Below are 15,920 nucleotides of genomic sequence, written 5' to 3' on the forward strand. Positions count from 1 at the left end.
CTCCTCTCTTTTCCCCCGCCCGCCGCTCCCCGAGCGCTTGGCAGCCCCGACGCCCTCCGCAGCCAGTTTTCCAGCCCTGCGCTTCTTCTGCGGTGACAGCCAGTGGCTGCGGGGCCCTGTTTGCTGTCCAGTTAATAAGTGAGCTGGAGCGGGGGAAACTCCGCGGCCGGAGGAGCGCGGGCTCGCCGGGGGCCGGGCGGGCGGGCGGGGGGAGCATTCCTGCGCCGCGGGGCCCCGGCGCGCCCGCTCCCGCCGCCCCCCGCCCGCAGGTGCAGGGGGCTGGCACTCGGCAGCTGGAAAGAGCTGGTTGGAGTTTGCACTTTAAGCTCCCGGCGGGGAGGGAGCCGAGGCTGGGAGCTGGTCCGGGCGCCCAGCGCCGCGGGAGGATGGCGCGGTGGCTGCGGCCCCTGGTAGGAGCCCTGCTCCTGCTCGAGGGGGCGGCCGCTCTCAGCTTCCTCCACCATCGCTACGAGGAGCTGGTGCAGGCCCTGTTCCGCGTGCAGAGCCAGTGCCCCTACGTCACCCGCATCTACAGCATCGGCCGCAGCGTCGAGGGCCGGCACCTCTACGTGCTGGAGTTCAGCGACTACCCGGGCATCCACGAGCCCCGTGAGTACGGGGGACGGGGACAGCGGCTCGGAGCGGACGGGCTCCGCTGGCACACTGCCTGCCACGCGGCGTGCTGGGGCGCCGGGCGGGGGTGTCTGCCTTTCCCGGCAGGACTCCCGGCACTGCCCAGGGTCTCCGCCAGGGACCCCGCAGCCAGCCCAGGGACCCCGCAGCCAGCCCAGGGACGGCTCGCCCAGCCCGCACACATGCACCGTGCCATGCCCTGTGCTTGCGGGAGCTGCAGCGGGGCCCAGGCGCGTACTTTGGACGGAGCTCCGAGTTTTCAAATCAATCTAATGCGAGAACGCAGGCGAGGCCATCCCAGCACCCCTGCCCTACCACACTCCCTCCCAAAATAGTGTTGTTCAGGCGAGGAGAGCAGCAGCCACCCTATGCCCTGTGCTGCTGGGTGGTGACAGGACGGAAAGTGTTCGGCCCTTCCTCCTCCAGAAGGCAAAGCCAGGAGGACAGCAAGCGGGGACCCCGGCAGAGAGGGCGCTGGGCTTCTCCAGCCCCCCAGCCCCGTGGGCAGCGCAGCCCCATGACAGGCGGACTCGGGGATCTCCACCTGCTGCCACGTGGCCCTGCGGAACCTTGGCAGCAATGGCCCTTGAGCTGCTGCCTGTGCAGCTTGGAGATGCTGCCGAGCCAGACCTTGCTGGCAGCCAGGTGCCCTGGGCGGGCTGAGGAGAGCAGCTGCCTCTGCAGGCTGGGGGCTGCACACAGGGCTCCCTCGCATCCCTGCCTTGTGTCCCTGAGCTGCGGATAAGGACAGAGCTGTCTGCAGGATCTTTTCCCTTTCCAGGTCCGAGTTGATGTGGTTAAACGCAGGGGCTGGTAAGTGCAGGCAGCCTAGTCACACGGACAGCTGACTGCAAGGCTGCAGGGGTGTGCAGAACCTGTGCCCCCCTCAGTGGAGCAGCCCCCACAAATCCCACAGCACTCCATGTCTAGCAGCACTGCACTGAGGGCATACTGCTCCAGTCCTGTGGCTGTAGTATCATTTTCAGGAATGCCAGGAGGTGGAATGGGAGGCTTCCCACCTTGACTACCTCTGTGACAGCCCTGTTCAGTGCTGGGAAACCTGTGTGGCACTGAGGGCATCTGGGGTACCTCTACAGTACATCAAGGGCTGATTGAAAGCACGGAGTGAGCAAAGGGCACTGGCAATGCACCATTGGATTTTAGACTTGCAGAACCACATGAAAGCAAGGAAGGGCTGTAGGAGATGACTCAGATCTCCCCTGCCCCAGGCAGGCAGCATGGACCTGTGGCTCTGCTTGTAGCATGGGCCACTGTCAGGCTGGCACTTTCAGCTTGTAGCATGAGGAATTTAGGAAACTGTGGGTTTCCTTGAAGGACATGAAAAGTAACTCTGAAAAGCAAGATCAGAGTCAATGGGCTTACATGCAGTAATTAGAGTTTGTGTATCCATATGCATAAAGTTTAGGGGTGTGCATACTGAAAAAGGCTGACAAATCCTGTTGCAGACTCAAACAAAGCAGAGAATCCTTGCTGAAACCTTATTTTTTTAAAGGCTGCACATATGCCCGAGATTTTTCTGTATTTTTAATAACTGGATTATCTAACAAAGTCAGTTTTCATGTCCCTGAAATCTAGCAAGATCAAAATATGTTGCTCACCTCTGGTGTCTTGCACTGAAACACAGCAGTCAAAAAACATGGAAAAGCAAAATTTTTAGCTAATACAATAATTATTTTTTTTTTAAAGGCACTGGGGCTTTTGCAAGCAGCAGCTCACAATCTGGGGATGTGATGCCTTTTACCCCAGGGATCCTGATAGACTTTAAGGCTGCACATGGTGCCACTGCAAGTCTGATCCCTACTGGTGTCCAGAAAGCTCATGGTGCAAGGGGAGTCTCAAGATCTGGCAAGCCAGCATTTACAACAACACCCTTTTTTTTCCTGACTCTTTCATGTGACAGTCAGACTCCCTTTTTAACTTAATTCCCCTGTTGTCTTTCGTTCCACCAATGCTGGCTTCAGCCTGCAATGTGACATTTTATTTTCCCACAAGTAACTGCTTTAAAAGGCGTCTGGGAAAGCACAACCTGTCTCTCACATGTCCTGCCTCTCCTTCAGCAAAGCAGCAAGTCCTGTTCCAGGCACTGTCTGCCTGTGGTCTCCAAGTCTGTATTTTGAGACCTTATTTTAGAAAAGTCAGTGGCAAGAGACCTTTTTGGTCATACTGGAGCTGCCTGAAGGACAGTTTGATCCATATTCAGCTCAGCTGCTGAAGGTTTCTCCAAGGTCTTTTCCCTTGAGGGTGAGGAAGACCTTAACCTTGACCTTGGAGGCAAGTAAAGGGGAAGGAGACATGCAGACATGAGAATGAGCCATGCTGGTGAGAGGCACTGAGAGCAAATGTAGAAGAGCAGAGGTGGGAGAAATGGTCTGTCCCCTCCACTGCCACCTACCACAGAGCTGTGAGGCCCTGGCAGCCCAGTGCAATCCTGTCAGTGCTCCCTGCTCCTTTTGTGCTGCCTTTCACCAAACCAAGACCAAACCACCATCAAATACTCTTCCTGTGTGCTCCAAAGGCCCAAAGCAACCTGGAGGAGAGTCTGAGCTGCTCCCAAAGTGCTGTGGCAAAATGAAGCAGAGCCCATATGAGAAATGTGCCACTCTCCCTGAGGTTTGCATTTCCCAAGGGAAAGGTCATTTTAGACCAGTTCTTGAGTGTCCCTTGGGCTTCTCTGGGGCTCCCTGTGGTAGGCATTTGCTCTTCCCCCCTGTTCCAGCCCTGGCTGATGGCGTCACTCTCTTGCTCTCTCCAGTGGAGCCGGAGTTCAAGTATGTTGGGAACATGCATGGGAACGAGGTGCTGGGCCGTGAGCTGCTGCTGCAGCTCTCTGAGTTCCTGTGCGAGGAGTACCGCCGGGGCAACGAGCGGATCACGCGCCTCATCCACGACACGCGCATCCACATCATGCCCTCCATGAACCCCGACGGGTACGAAGTGGCTGCCAAACAGGTACCAGGCAGTGATCATCTCCTCCACATGGGTAGGGGCAGAAAGCCCTTCAAATCCCTTTGGGATCCTCTTCACTGCAGCTAGAAGGAGAGGGAATCCTTTCTTTTCATGCCCTGCCAAATTTGTCCCTGTCAACTGCTGTCACTGCTTCTCACCTCCCAACCAAGGGCTCATGCTGTGTGTCCTGTTACTGGTGTCCTTGACAGCTGATGGAGAAGACTTCCCATACCTGTCTTACCCTCCTTAGAACTTATTTGTCACAGAAGGGTCACTGCAAATGTACTGCCCTAGACTGGGAAAATGACAGCTGAATGCCACTGTCATAAGCAGGCAGAGACATGAGAGATGGGGGGTAGAAAGAAGCCCCTTATTCCTCCTGAAAAAAAATCACCCATTTCTTTGTGCTTCTAGACCTCAGGGAGGTTCCAGCTAAAGCAAATTGTTTATTTGTCTTGTGGCTTACTCTGTCTCCCTGAAAAATGAAGATATTGTTATTGATTTTCCCTGTCGGTACCAATACTCCGTATTGCCCTGCCAGCAATAACACGTGTTGTAACTCATAGGCACTGAAGTGCTTTTACAGTCTCTGCTTCTCTGATGCCCAACCTGACTGCACCCTGCCTGCACAGGACTCACCCTTGTGATGCACCTTTGCTCCACAGGGCCCAGACAGCAACGGGTACTTGACAGGGAGGAACAATGCCAATGGAGTGGACTTGAACCGCAACTTCCCTGACCTCAACACGCTCATGTACTACAGCAGGGAAATCAGCGGGCCAAATCACCACATCCCACTGCCTGACAACTGGAAAAGCCAGGTACCAGTCTGGGATACCATGAGGGCTAGAGCATGCTCTGAGAGTGTCTCAGCATGCAAGCAAATACTCTGTCCTTTGGCTTGCACTGTGCTTGTTTCCTTCTCTGAGACTTCTGCCTGCAGAGAAATGATGCAATCCTGGTCCCATATCACAGCTTTCCCCTCTGCCAGGAGAGGTTGACATCACAACCAGCTTGAGGGAGCAGGCTGCAGTGCACAGGGCAGAGGAGGTGACACATGCTGTGCCTCAGGTTTTGGGGTTGTTCTGGGGAGCTGCTTTGTGTATCAGGGCAGTTGGTGGAGAACAAAGGAAGCTGCAAGAGCTGCAGCAGACACATTGCAGGACAGAGTCTGACATGGTCAAACATACCACAGCCTGGCATGGAGCAGCAGCTGGCACAGAGGTCTCTTCTCCCTGTCTCCTTCTCTCTTCCCCTTACAGGTGGAGCCAGAGACATTGGCTGTGATCCAGTGGATCAGCAGCTACAACTTTGTGCTCTCGGCCAATCTGCACGGTGGAGCAGTGGTGGCAAATTACCCCTATGACAAGTCCCAGGATCAGCGGTTCAGGAGCCACCGGCGCACGGTCAACACGCCTACCCCCGATGACAAGTTGTTTCAGAAGGTGAGCACGGCCACGCTGGGCAAGGACATTCCCTGGCAGGGTGCAGAGTGAGAGCTGGATGGGAGCTCTGGTCACTGCATCATGCAGGAGTTGAGCCAAGAAACGTGTTGGAAATAATCATTAGCAGACTACAGCATTTCTGCCAGCCACTGGCTCAGGAGCCAGGTCAGGGCAGTCCCACCCTGTGAGCCAGTCCCACCACAGGGACAGGCCAGTCTTAACCCTCAGGGGCCCCCTCCTTGTCCATGCTGTGCTTGGTTTCCCCATAACCCAAAAACCATTGGTATGCTCAATAACAACCCGCTCTTCCAAATCTGGAAGCTGCACTCAGCTTTGCCATACTATCTTAGAATGCATAGGGATTTTTCCTAGAGAGGTAACTGGGGCCTGCTGATACCAGGATAAGGGAGGTGGGTGCCCAGCAGGGGCTTATAGATGGCGAAGAATAAAAACTACAAAAAATAGCAAGAGTTCCAGGAGTATAAGCAGACATCAGGGAATGCATCAGTCTGTGCTGTTGATCCTGTTAGTGCTAGCTGAAGCTCGTGGTATTTTCTTTATTATCCCAGAAAACAGTCATTCAGTTATTGCTTCCATTAGGAAATATCCAGCACAAGAAAGATGTAAGTCTGCCTCAGAACAGTTAATGAGAAAAATAAGTCCAAGCTGGAGTTCAGCCTTCTCTGGAAGCAGAATCTGCAGGGCCTTGTCAGGACCTCCTGGGATCACGGCTGTGCTTAGACCCAGATGTAAAGAGGCTGCAGTCTGGGGCGTAGGCTAATGATACCCACATGGCCTCAGGACTCAGAAATGTAGAGAAGTAACTGTTTTCCTGCTGACAGAATGACATTACACTGGAATCTGAACCATAATATAAGGGTATAGAGTTTGCCTTAGAAAAGGCAAATGCCAGTCTCTTAAACTGTGTCTTACGCAAAGGACTGGATTTGGATGCAGCAGCCCAGTTTTAGCCCTGCCTTCATGTCTAAAAATAAACAGTAATCTTAATAAGGGCAACAAAAAAGTCATTGCTAGAACCAGAAGTTGCCCAGACTCTTTCCTAATTGAAATTCCCCCAGTATGTATCTGGCATTTGCCAGGACTGATACTGGTTACTCTTCTTCAGATATCTTTTTCCTCTGTTAGTGCCATTTGCTGTGTGGGTCCAAGTGTCCCTGCGTAGGTCCAGCGCCCTCTGCTTGCCCTCTTCCCTTCTTTTCCATAGGAGCAGGGCAGAAGCCCTTTTGCTATCAACAAGCTTCCAGCTTGCTAGGTTACTGCTCTTCCTCCTTCACCTTTATCTGCATACATCTTGTAGAGGTCCTGGGCACCTCGTGTTGTATTTTGTGGCAGGAAAATGCAGGAACTCTGTCCTGTCTGACTTCCCTCCCGTGCTCCTCAGCATGTTTTGTCCAGAGCCAGTCAGGTTCTTCAGCCATGCGTGACCACTGGCTGCTCTCCCCCTAGCTGGCCAAGACCTACTCATATGCCCACAGCTGGATGCACCGGGGCTGGAACTGTGGGGACTACTTTGCTGATGGCATCACAAATGGGGCATCCTGGTACTCGCTCAGCAAAGGTAAGGGCTGGCCAGTGAGCACCCCCCACAGCAAAAAGAAGTGAAGGGATAGACAAGAAACCTCAGGACAGGATGGGTTGGGGAAGGACTGTGGCAATAGGATTGTGCCTATTACTAGACACCATTCTGGTGTTTGTATCTCAAATCAGGAAATGGCTTGGGAAGGAGCCACAGAAATAGCTAAGGTCTGCAGAGACCTTCATCCTATGTGCTTCTAGACAAAGGAAACATTAATCTGTTAGTGTATTTGAAAATCCTACAGTGTAATTCCATCAAAACCCAAAACTGTGACCAAAGGGAAGGCAGCTGCTAGTTCCTGAAAAATTTCATTTAAAAAGGCACAATGAGGAAACTAAAAAATTAACACAGAAGACTAGACAAAAGAATGAAGAGGAACTGGAATATATATATAGGCCCTCTGTGGTACCCAACTTCCCTGGGCTTCTGAAGGCAGGTTGATGAATGATCCAGCTGTCCAGCTGAGAGTTGGCAGCTACAAGGAGAGGGCTACATGGGTGGAGAAGGCTCTAGTTGCACTGTCATACAGGGAAGAGACTGCACCTGTGGTGCAGAGAAGGAGAGTGAGATGGTTCTGGTCAAAGAAAGACAGGTCAGAATGATGGGACATAAGAATAGGAAGGGAGCCATGCCCTGGCCATAGGCTATTCTTTTCCAGGCATGCAGGACTTCAATTACCTCTACACCAACTGCTTTGAAATCACCCTGGAGCTAAGCTGCAATAAGTTTCCCCCCGAGGAGGACCTGGAGAGGCAGTGGATGGCCAACCGGGAGGCCCTTGTGGCTTTCATTGAAGAGGTAAAGGGACAGTCCTGAGACCTACACCCTTCTGCAGATCCCCATGGGCCCTGGTGGTAGGTGCCTAGTAGGCACCAGGAGTGGAAGGGAGTTGGCTATGGAGATCATGGGGTGCTCTTGTTGGTGGCCTTTGGGGAAGCTGTTGTGTCCTAGACTGGCTCTGGTGGGGACAACCAGGATCACCAAGGGTACAGGAAAAGGAAGGGCTGTCCCCAAAGCTCTGCCCTGCTCGGCAATACCCTCTTGAGCAAAGGACGGGCCTTGACCCATCCGTCTGTCTCCCTCCCTGCAGGTTCACCAGGGCATCAAAGGAATGGTGTCAGATGAGAACAACAATGGCATTCCAGGAGCAGTGATTTCTGTCCAGGGAATCAGCCATGACATCACTTCTGGTGGGTTGTCGATCTGCTTACGCGTCTGAATATGTGAGTGAAGCTAGCAGGCAAGGCTATAATGTGGGAGGCCATCATGGTTTGCTTCCCAAAGACAGTAGAGAAATATGACATCACTTGAGAAATATGACATCCTTATCCTTGACTTGGGTGGGCTTAGGAAAGACAGAGGCGAGAAATGGAATGCAAACCTTCAGAAACTCAGCTCCTATTTTATCTGGGAGGGACAATTGACAATATACTCAAGCCTGTAAGTATCTGCAAAGAGTTGAAATAGATGATAGCAAAGAACAATGAAAAAGGAAAGAATTGAAAGACTGGAAGTTCATGCCAGACAAGTTTAGACTGAGAATTAAGTGCCACTTTCCCATTATCCAAGTTGTGGCTGTTTCTCCCCTGCTGGCCAATTTTAACCTTTCCATGAACACCCTCCTCGAAGCAGACCGAACGTTATGGACTGCCTGCAGAAAGTAGCTGACATTACAGCTCTTCAGAGGTCAGACTATGAAATCATTACAGCTCCTCCTGGCTATAGGTCTGTGAGTCAGTTACACTAATATTTGGCACTTATTATGCCAACCTGCATGGGAAAGGGGACTGTGGAAAAAATCACAGAATTGCAGAAGAGCTGGCTGTCAAGAGCCCTCTGAATTCATCTGTCCATCTTGGAGCAAGATTTTCCCCAGAATTGGCTCTCTCCAGCCAATTCTCACTGAGCCCAAGGATGGATATAACTGCTGCCCTGTGCCAGGGCTCTACCACATTCAGGTGAAGCTGTGCTCCTAGATCCACCCTGAAGAAATTTGCATTTCCCATCCAGTTACATAGATGGATTATACTCAGATTTCCAAACTAATCCATAATGTGGTGTTATTTCACTGTTGGTCATTCCCTGTCCCTAAGCACACCAGAGCACAGTCTGTCCAATTGCTTTTGGGGCTTTCTTATGCAGGGAATCGGGGAGCAGCTGAGCTTATGAGCAGCTAAAACCTGCTAACCCCAATGTGGCAAAATTGTGCATGGCAGGAATTAGATTGTGCTATGCATAAGGAGTCAGACTGGAGCTGTGATTGTCCTTAGGTCTGCTGTCATCTGACTGGTGAGTGCTCAGCTTTGCAGCCCCTCTACACAGGCACAGCCAATGCTGCTTTACAGTCCTCTTTCATTTGGCTTTTACTTGCAGACTGACCTCTCGTCCATGGCACTAATGAGGCACCACTTGCAGTGTACCAATGTGAATCCATCCTTGAGGTAGCCAGCAGATATGGGAAAAAAAATTCTAGGTTTTGAAGGCTGTACATCCTAGAGGAAGTAACTCGGCAAGAATTACTGGTATGACTTTTGCTTAGCTATGTGAGCATCCTGAATGCTTTCTTTTCCTACCTTGTGTTCCAGGTGATATGGGAGATTATTTCCGGCTGCTGCTGCCTGGCACTTACACTGTCACAGCCTCTGCAGAGGGCTACCAGCCCCTGACAGTCACAACAACAGTGGGCCCAGCTGCACCTTCATTGGTGAGTCAGGCTGCATAGTCACAAGGGTTTCTCAAAATATCTTCTCCCCAGGGAGAAAGAAATGTGGTGAGGGATGTCTAGTGAGCAGCAGAGAAAGGAGATAGGATGTAGAGCATTTCCCGTGGCTATAGGTTGTCTGTTTTGGCAGACAAGGTTCTAAACAACTCACAGCAGGAGCAGAGTGAAGACAATGCCATGTGCCTTTCAATTCCTTACTGAGGCCTTGCAGCTGCACTGGGCTCCCATACCAGCTCCTGTGTCCTTCTGCCTCTTGGCCATGGGAGAGCTCCTGGCTGGCTGGCATTGCTGCTCTTCAGCTCTCCCTCCATCCTCTTCACTTTCCAGGATGAGATGATGTGGAAACAGCATCTGTTCCCTGAGGTCCATTTATCCTCCTAACTTTGTGGGTTTCAGCATTCTGCTGTCATCTGCATTCTGCCTGGGACCAAACATGTTATCAAACTCACAGCAAGAGGCTGAAGTCTGCCTTTCTTTTTGCTGAGAGCACTGAAGACAAATGGGAACTGAGTGCCAACAAAGAACAGCCAAGCACCTTCAGGAAATGAAGTGTTCTTGACACTGGTGTGTCTCCTACAGTGCCTTTCTGAGGGCTGGCTGGACAACTAGAAATTGGTTGTAAAAAGAGTGGGTGGTGATCCCTGCCCCTGCTCTTGCCCTGTGAACATGGTGGAACCACATTTGCAGGCTCCTCAAAACACCAGCAGGACCTCTCGCCGCCCCCCCCCATGTCTGTGGGATCCTGACACATCATTTGCTTCACTGTACGTACACTGGTCAGGCTCTGCTGTAAATACACTGTGGTTGTTCTCCCACCTTCCATCGCTTCATCCCACTCTGCCCAGCCTCTGAAATTCCTCCAGAGCTGCCCTCTCCTCAGGATCAGAAACCTTCTAATTTTCATACTAAATTTATTTATGGTTAGTTTATGCCTATGTGTTCTTATGCCAATGTTGTGCTTTAAATAACTCCTTTCTTCCCTGGTATATTTATAGGGAGCTGTCAAGCCCAGTCTTTTGTTTTGCTAGGTTAAGCACCCAGCTCTTTGGGTTTCCTTTTTAAAACAGATTTTCTTTTTACGGTGTTACTGCGGAAGACTGATTTGTTCCATGATGGTCTGAGTTTTGCATATCTCCTCTCACAGCAGCCCTCCTGTTCCCATTTCTGCAACACCTCCCATACTCACTGTTCACCCCTTCCCTCCCCCAAGAAGCCCATGCAGCTCCATTCCAGTTTCACTTTTCTATATGGCCTCTCCATTCCCCATTTATCTAATGCTGTGCTTTGCACACTCCCTGTCCTCTTCTCCCACTTGTACCTGCTTGTGTGACTGTAGTGGATGGAGATTTCTTTCCCAGAATTGTTTTGCCTGGGTCCACTGGCAAAGGGCTGGTTGCTGAAAAACTGATGAAGCTGGCAAGATGCAATTGAAAAAGAACTGTCTGTCTTAAACCATCCTGCGGTATTAAATACTCACAGAGATGCAAAGCAATGCTGTGTCTCTACTCTCCGGTGAGAAAAGGAGAATAAAGAACAATAGCTCAGTCCCTTGCCATTTACAGCTCGTCTTCCAAACCATCCTAGGACATCACATTGCCACAGGAGTAACTCTGCATAAGAAATATAGTTCATTGTCAGTACATTTTCCACAGGAGGAAAAAATTTTACAGCTGCTTTAAGAACTGAGTTCCTTTAACAATGGCTGAGACCCCTTGTTGTTTGACTTGGTCCTAGAGTCAGCTTTGAAGGCAGAGGCAGCTCCTGCAGACCCCTGAGCCAGCAGGGCACACACACGGTGTTAAATGCAGTGATCTTTCTTCTTTCTCCAGGTGCATTTCCAGCTCAAACAAGAAGTAGTGAGGAAGCCTGTGGAGCGTAAAGCCTCAGGCACACGGATGAACAACAAAGCCCTTCAGAAGAAGGTGGTGCCAAGAGCCACCCGCCGGGGGACCCAAAGATGAGGACAGGTCATTTGGCTGAGAGCTGGGGAAGCCGTTTACATGAGGCCTGGCTGATGACTCCAGCCAGTGAACTTTCCAACAGTCCAGCATGAAACTCACCCAAATTATTAAATAAGGAAGTATTTAATCCCTGAGCAAATTGTGAAGTCATTCACAACAAAGTGTGCCTGGGCTACAGTTCCCTGGGCAATGTGTCTGTGTGTGCTGAGTTCTCCTGCACTTGCTCCATCTCAGAGAGCTCTGCTCCCTTTACTCCTGGACTGTTGCCACAGCCCATATTAAATGCCATTAGTGTATACCAGGGATAATGAATCCGAGCCTTGGTGTAAGCTGCACTCACAAACTGGGCACATGAACATTAGTCCTCTGGGTGCAAGTGTCATGCTTCTCCCTCAGATAAGGACACTTGCTGCCTGCAGATCCCAAAGCTAGGGGAAGGTCAGTTTTAGAGCAGGCAGTGATGTGAGCAGCTCTGAACACAGCTTGAACCATGTGCAGCACAGCTATTGCTGACTGGTAACTCTAGCAGGTGATGATTCAGTCATCTCTTGATCTTGATGTACAGATGAGACTTTCTAGTAGCTAGCTTGGATTATTTGTAGTCAGCTTGAAATTATACCTGCTGGCAAAAGCCAAGTATTATCCTGTCTCCTTGAGTCTTCAGACCCAAACAAGATGGCTTGCTGAGGGGTTTGCTCTATCCAACCCAAACTATTATTCTGTGCACAGGAGCAACTAGGTGAGATCTGACAACTGGTGATAAGTAGAAGTCCAACCCAGGTTATTTGGATGTTCCTTTGAGACAAATATACTGAACCTTGGTTCAATATGCACTTGGGGAAGTGTGGATACTTGATGCCAGCAGTGCGCTGTGCAGGTACAGCATAAGCTGTGCAAGTTTTAATTAGGGTAGGAGAGAAAGGATCCATAGTTCAGTGAGGCAGGCTCAAAATGCTGTTTAGGCTGTGTGGGCAGGTTTGAAATGGCAGCAAGAGTAGAAACAAAACTGGTTATTTCCATGGTAAAAATATCTTAAGCAAGCAAAACCTTTCTAGCATTCTTCATTGAAAACAAATAATTCCAGAGGGATAAACAGTATGCCCCAGTGATTTCTTTTTTCCTTGGGTGGTTATCCCAATAGACATCCCAATAGATCTCCACCATACAGCCATTGGTTACACCGTTTCTCTGTCTAAAGCCTGTAAAAAACGTCCCCCAAACATTTCTTTGCTTCCCCTCTTTTGTAAACATCATTTCTTGTGAGCAACCTGTACCACCCTACTGCAGAAGCAATGTTCTGCACTTCACCCCTCACAGTCACATCCTCCTCTGTCTCTGCTACAAGATGCTGGTGGCATTTCCAGCATTAGCAGGACACACACACTCTTGTAGCTCTGCCTGCTAACAGAAGCTCTTTCTCTGCCATGCCTTTTCTTGCAAAGGCAGAGGAAGCTGTCCCTTGCAGGTTAATTATACAGGCTGTTGCAAAAAAGTGCCCAGAATGGTAATGCTCTTAACAGTGCCTGTGAGTGATTTTTGGTCTGCAGAAACCAGTCAGAACTGGAGACACTGGCCAGTTCAGCAGTCACAGCCAAAGCTGAATTCCAATTCTTTTTTTTTTCCTTTTTTTTTTTTTCTTTTTTCTGAGGCAGAAAGAAATGAAAAAGCATGGCAAGGCTGAGATGCTCCAACTTCTGTGTGGTTTAACACCTCTTCCACTGGCCAAGCCCAGCAGCATCACTGCAGATGTTGGACCCTCCTGTTGGAAGCCACGCGTCAGTGCACATTCACCCAAGGGTTTTCATGGTGGACATGCAGGCAGGATGAGGGAGGGCACCCTGCATCCCACGGCCTGGCCACATGCAGCATTTAGAAGGGTCTGCTGTCACCAAGTGTCCAGCCCATGTGCAGGAAGATATTGCTGCCCACAACTACAGCACTCTGCTGGCTGAGCTGACTGCTGACTTCTGAGGATGTGTATGAAGCTGAGAGCAAGAAAAGAGCTCCCAGGGAGCAGCCTTCAGCTGGCTATTTCAGCTGGGTGGTCTCTGGACAGGGTGATGCTGAGACCTGCCCCTGCTACCTGCATCCCAGCAGTGTCACAGGTCCTCTTGCTGAGCCTGCTGGCTGCAGGGTGCTCTCATGTTGCCCTCTTGTGGTCCTAAAAAATGTGGGACCGTCTCAATTCCACTTTCCAGGGCAGAGTCAGAGGAGGGAAACTCCTTCCCTAGAACAGGACAAGCATTCCAGGAGGCCACATCACTCACTTTTGCAGGCTGCTGTGGGGTTGGCAGTGCAGCAGAAAAATTAAGAGTCTCAGTCACAAGTATTTTCCCCTACAAAAGTGTTCCTGCAAGATACAACCCTCTGGAGGTCTCTCTCTCTGTGCTGGGATTTGTCCAGCTAATTCTCCTCCCAGCCCTGAATATTTTTGTGTTGAACAATTTGGTGGAGTTCCACTTGGTCGTGACTGAGCTCCCCACGTGAAAACATGGTTACAAAATGTTTCTGAGGCAGCATTTTTAAGCACACCCCTCAAAGGCTTGCCATGAGCTTCACCCCCAGTGTTGCAAGAAGTGTGGGCTAAAAAGGGCACAACCTTTGGATGCAATATCTGCAGGACAGGGACTTTTTAGCTTTTGAGGCTTCAGTCAAGGCAAAAATAGTTGTAAGGTTTGTGTCTGAAGACACACCAAACAGTCAATCTTGCCCATCTTCTCTGGGCCACTCGTGATTTTGTAAACCTCTTCCCCACACTATGTCCCTCTTCCAAGCTGAAGAGGCCCAGCCTACAGTTTTTTACTGTACAGTCTGTTCCCATGTCTCTGAGCATCCTTACCACCTGCCTCCAAACCTTCTTCCATTCTCTATTACCCTGAGATGAAAGGACCAGAACTGTGTGCAGACACTGGAAAACATTTAAACAAAGTGAAGCCAGGCCCAGGAAAGTGAACCAAAATTCTTATAAGCAAAGCTGTGAGGATCTTGGGCGAACCAGGAGGGCAGACAGAACTTGGCATGCAATACCTTCTCACTTCTGTAATTGTCATAGAAAAGGCAGAAAAGGGGAAATACAAATAAGTGAACTCAAAGAAAAATTAAGCAGCTTGGATGGGGATGTCAGCAGAGGAGAGTTGGTCACGGTAGCGACCTGAAAGGCTGCAGGAGGGATTGGGATGATGAAAAAAGCTCAAAACTTTCTTTGGCAGGCAAGAACAATAGAAATTTTGGGCCAGAGGACATCTAGAGCCCTGTGGCAGGGGCTGGTGTTCATTCTTCAGCACCAGTAAAGGGTCTACAAGCATCCACACCTGTAGGGAATAGAGCACCTGTGCAGCTTCAGGCTCCCTGCCCACGGCCTCGTGCCAAGGCAGCAGTGTGGGTCCCCACCTCAGGAGAACAGACGGGAATCGGCACCCAGCCTGTGCACGCACTAACACGACTCAGAGCCAGCATGCGACGGGTTCCGCTCACCCGCTCCTGGCTGGTGGCAAGTCAAGCTGAGATCTGTGTGGTTGCTATGGAGAACTGTAGCTAAATGCACAAACAAGTGCCAAACACTGGTAACTGCTCAGGAGGACTTAGAGACTCCGGGCTTTACAACGTGTTGCTGAGGGATGGTATCCCTTGGGGCATGGAGGCTTTTTTTAGCCTGCCAGGAAATCCAGCGCGGGACCTACTATACTTGGTATGCCAGATCCTCTGTGATGCACAAACTGGCCCTCTCTGTCATGGATTTCTGCTGGGGAGCTATTTGTTTTTCTCCATCTTAATACTTTGGCATGATTTTACAATGTATCTAAGCAGCCAAGGAGGCTGCTAGCGGCAAAGCTGAGACTGCACCAGATGGACAGTGCAGACTCACGCGTTAGCTGCTGCCAAAGCCAAAGCCGAGAAGGCAGCGAGATTCCCACCGGCGGCAGCGGGGAAGGGGAGCCCCGGCAGTGTGTGCGAGGCGGCAGCGCGCTGTGGGGAAGCACGAGAGGGTTGGCACAGGCAGATCCCTGCCGTGCTCCGCGCCGGGCTCCGGGGTGCTCTGCCGGCAGCCTGGCCCGGCGCACGGCGCGCGAGTGCCGTGTCCAGCCCGGGGGTGGCTGCACCGCACGTCCCGGCTGGGCACCGGCTGGGCACCGTGTCCCGCGGCGGGCTGGCCCCGTGGGCCGCCGGGGAAACGCGCCGCAGCCGCGGCCGAGCGGTGCTGCACAGGGCGAAGTCCCCACGTCACCCGAGCCCCGGGCTCCCCGGGCTGCGGGCCAGCCCCGCGGAGCAGCTCCGCCTTCCCGGCGGCACCACGCCGGGCCGGGCCGGGCGGAGGCGGCCGGGCGGCGGGGCGGGCGCTGGGGGCCGGGCCGGCCGGGGCCCGGGCGGGGCTGGGCGGGCGGAGGCGGGAGCGGGACCCCCGGGGTCGGAGCGGCCGCAGCGCCCGGAGCGGGCCGGGAGAAGGTAGGGACCCGCCGGAGCGGCCGGGGGGAGCCGGGCGCTCCCCGCCCGCCGCTGCCCGGCTCGGCCGCTGCCCCGCCGGCCTCCCCCCGTGCCGCGGCCGCCCCCGGCCTGCGCCTCCGCCGGGCCCGGCCCGGCCCGCGCCCCGCCGGCGC

At 52.1% G+C, this 15,920-nt stretch overlaps 2 protein-coding genes across 4 annotated transcripts in view; both read left to right on the forward strand.

Moving 5' to 3' along the window:
- Window positions 1-323: 323 nt before the first annotated feature.
- CPN1 (carboxypeptidase N subunit 1) lies at window positions 324-11,459 on the forward strand. The gene is made up of 9 exons (XM_021536257.3): window positions 324-609; window positions 3,407-3,603; window positions 4,266-4,421; window positions 4,863-5,045; window positions 6,513-6,624; window positions 7,301-7,440; window positions 7,733-7,832; window positions 9,228-9,346; window positions 11,194-11,459. The coding sequence occupies exons 1-9, from the start codon at window positions 387-389 to the stop codon at window positions 11,323-11,325; spliced, it is 1,362 nt and encodes a 453-aa protein (XP_021391932.1). The 5' UTR covers window positions 324-386; the 3' UTR covers window positions 11,326-11,459.
- A 3,416-nt stretch (window positions 11,460-14,875) lies between these two features.
- DNMBP (dynamin binding protein) overlaps window positions 14,876-15,920 on the forward strand; it is a 35,436-nt gene continuing 34,391 nt past the window's right edge. For 2 of the 3 annotated variants that reach the window (XM_085582603.1, XM_085582608.1), the window contains exon 1: window positions 15,660-15,768. The gene's annotated coding sequence lies outside the window, so the exon portion shown is untranslated. Of the gene's footprint in view, window positions 15,014-15,659; window positions 15,769-15,920 lie in introns of those variants that run through there. The other variant, XM_085582607.1, reaches the window with a different exon arrangement.

The sequence above is a fragment of the Lonchura striata genome, chromosome 6, assembly GCF_050655825.1.
Source record: "Lonchura striata isolate lonStrDom1 chromosome 6, ASM5065582v1, whole genome shotgun sequence".
In the NCBI taxonomy this organism is placed as follows: Eukaryota; Metazoa; Chordata; class Aves; order Passeriformes; family Estrildidae; genus Lonchura; species Lonchura striata.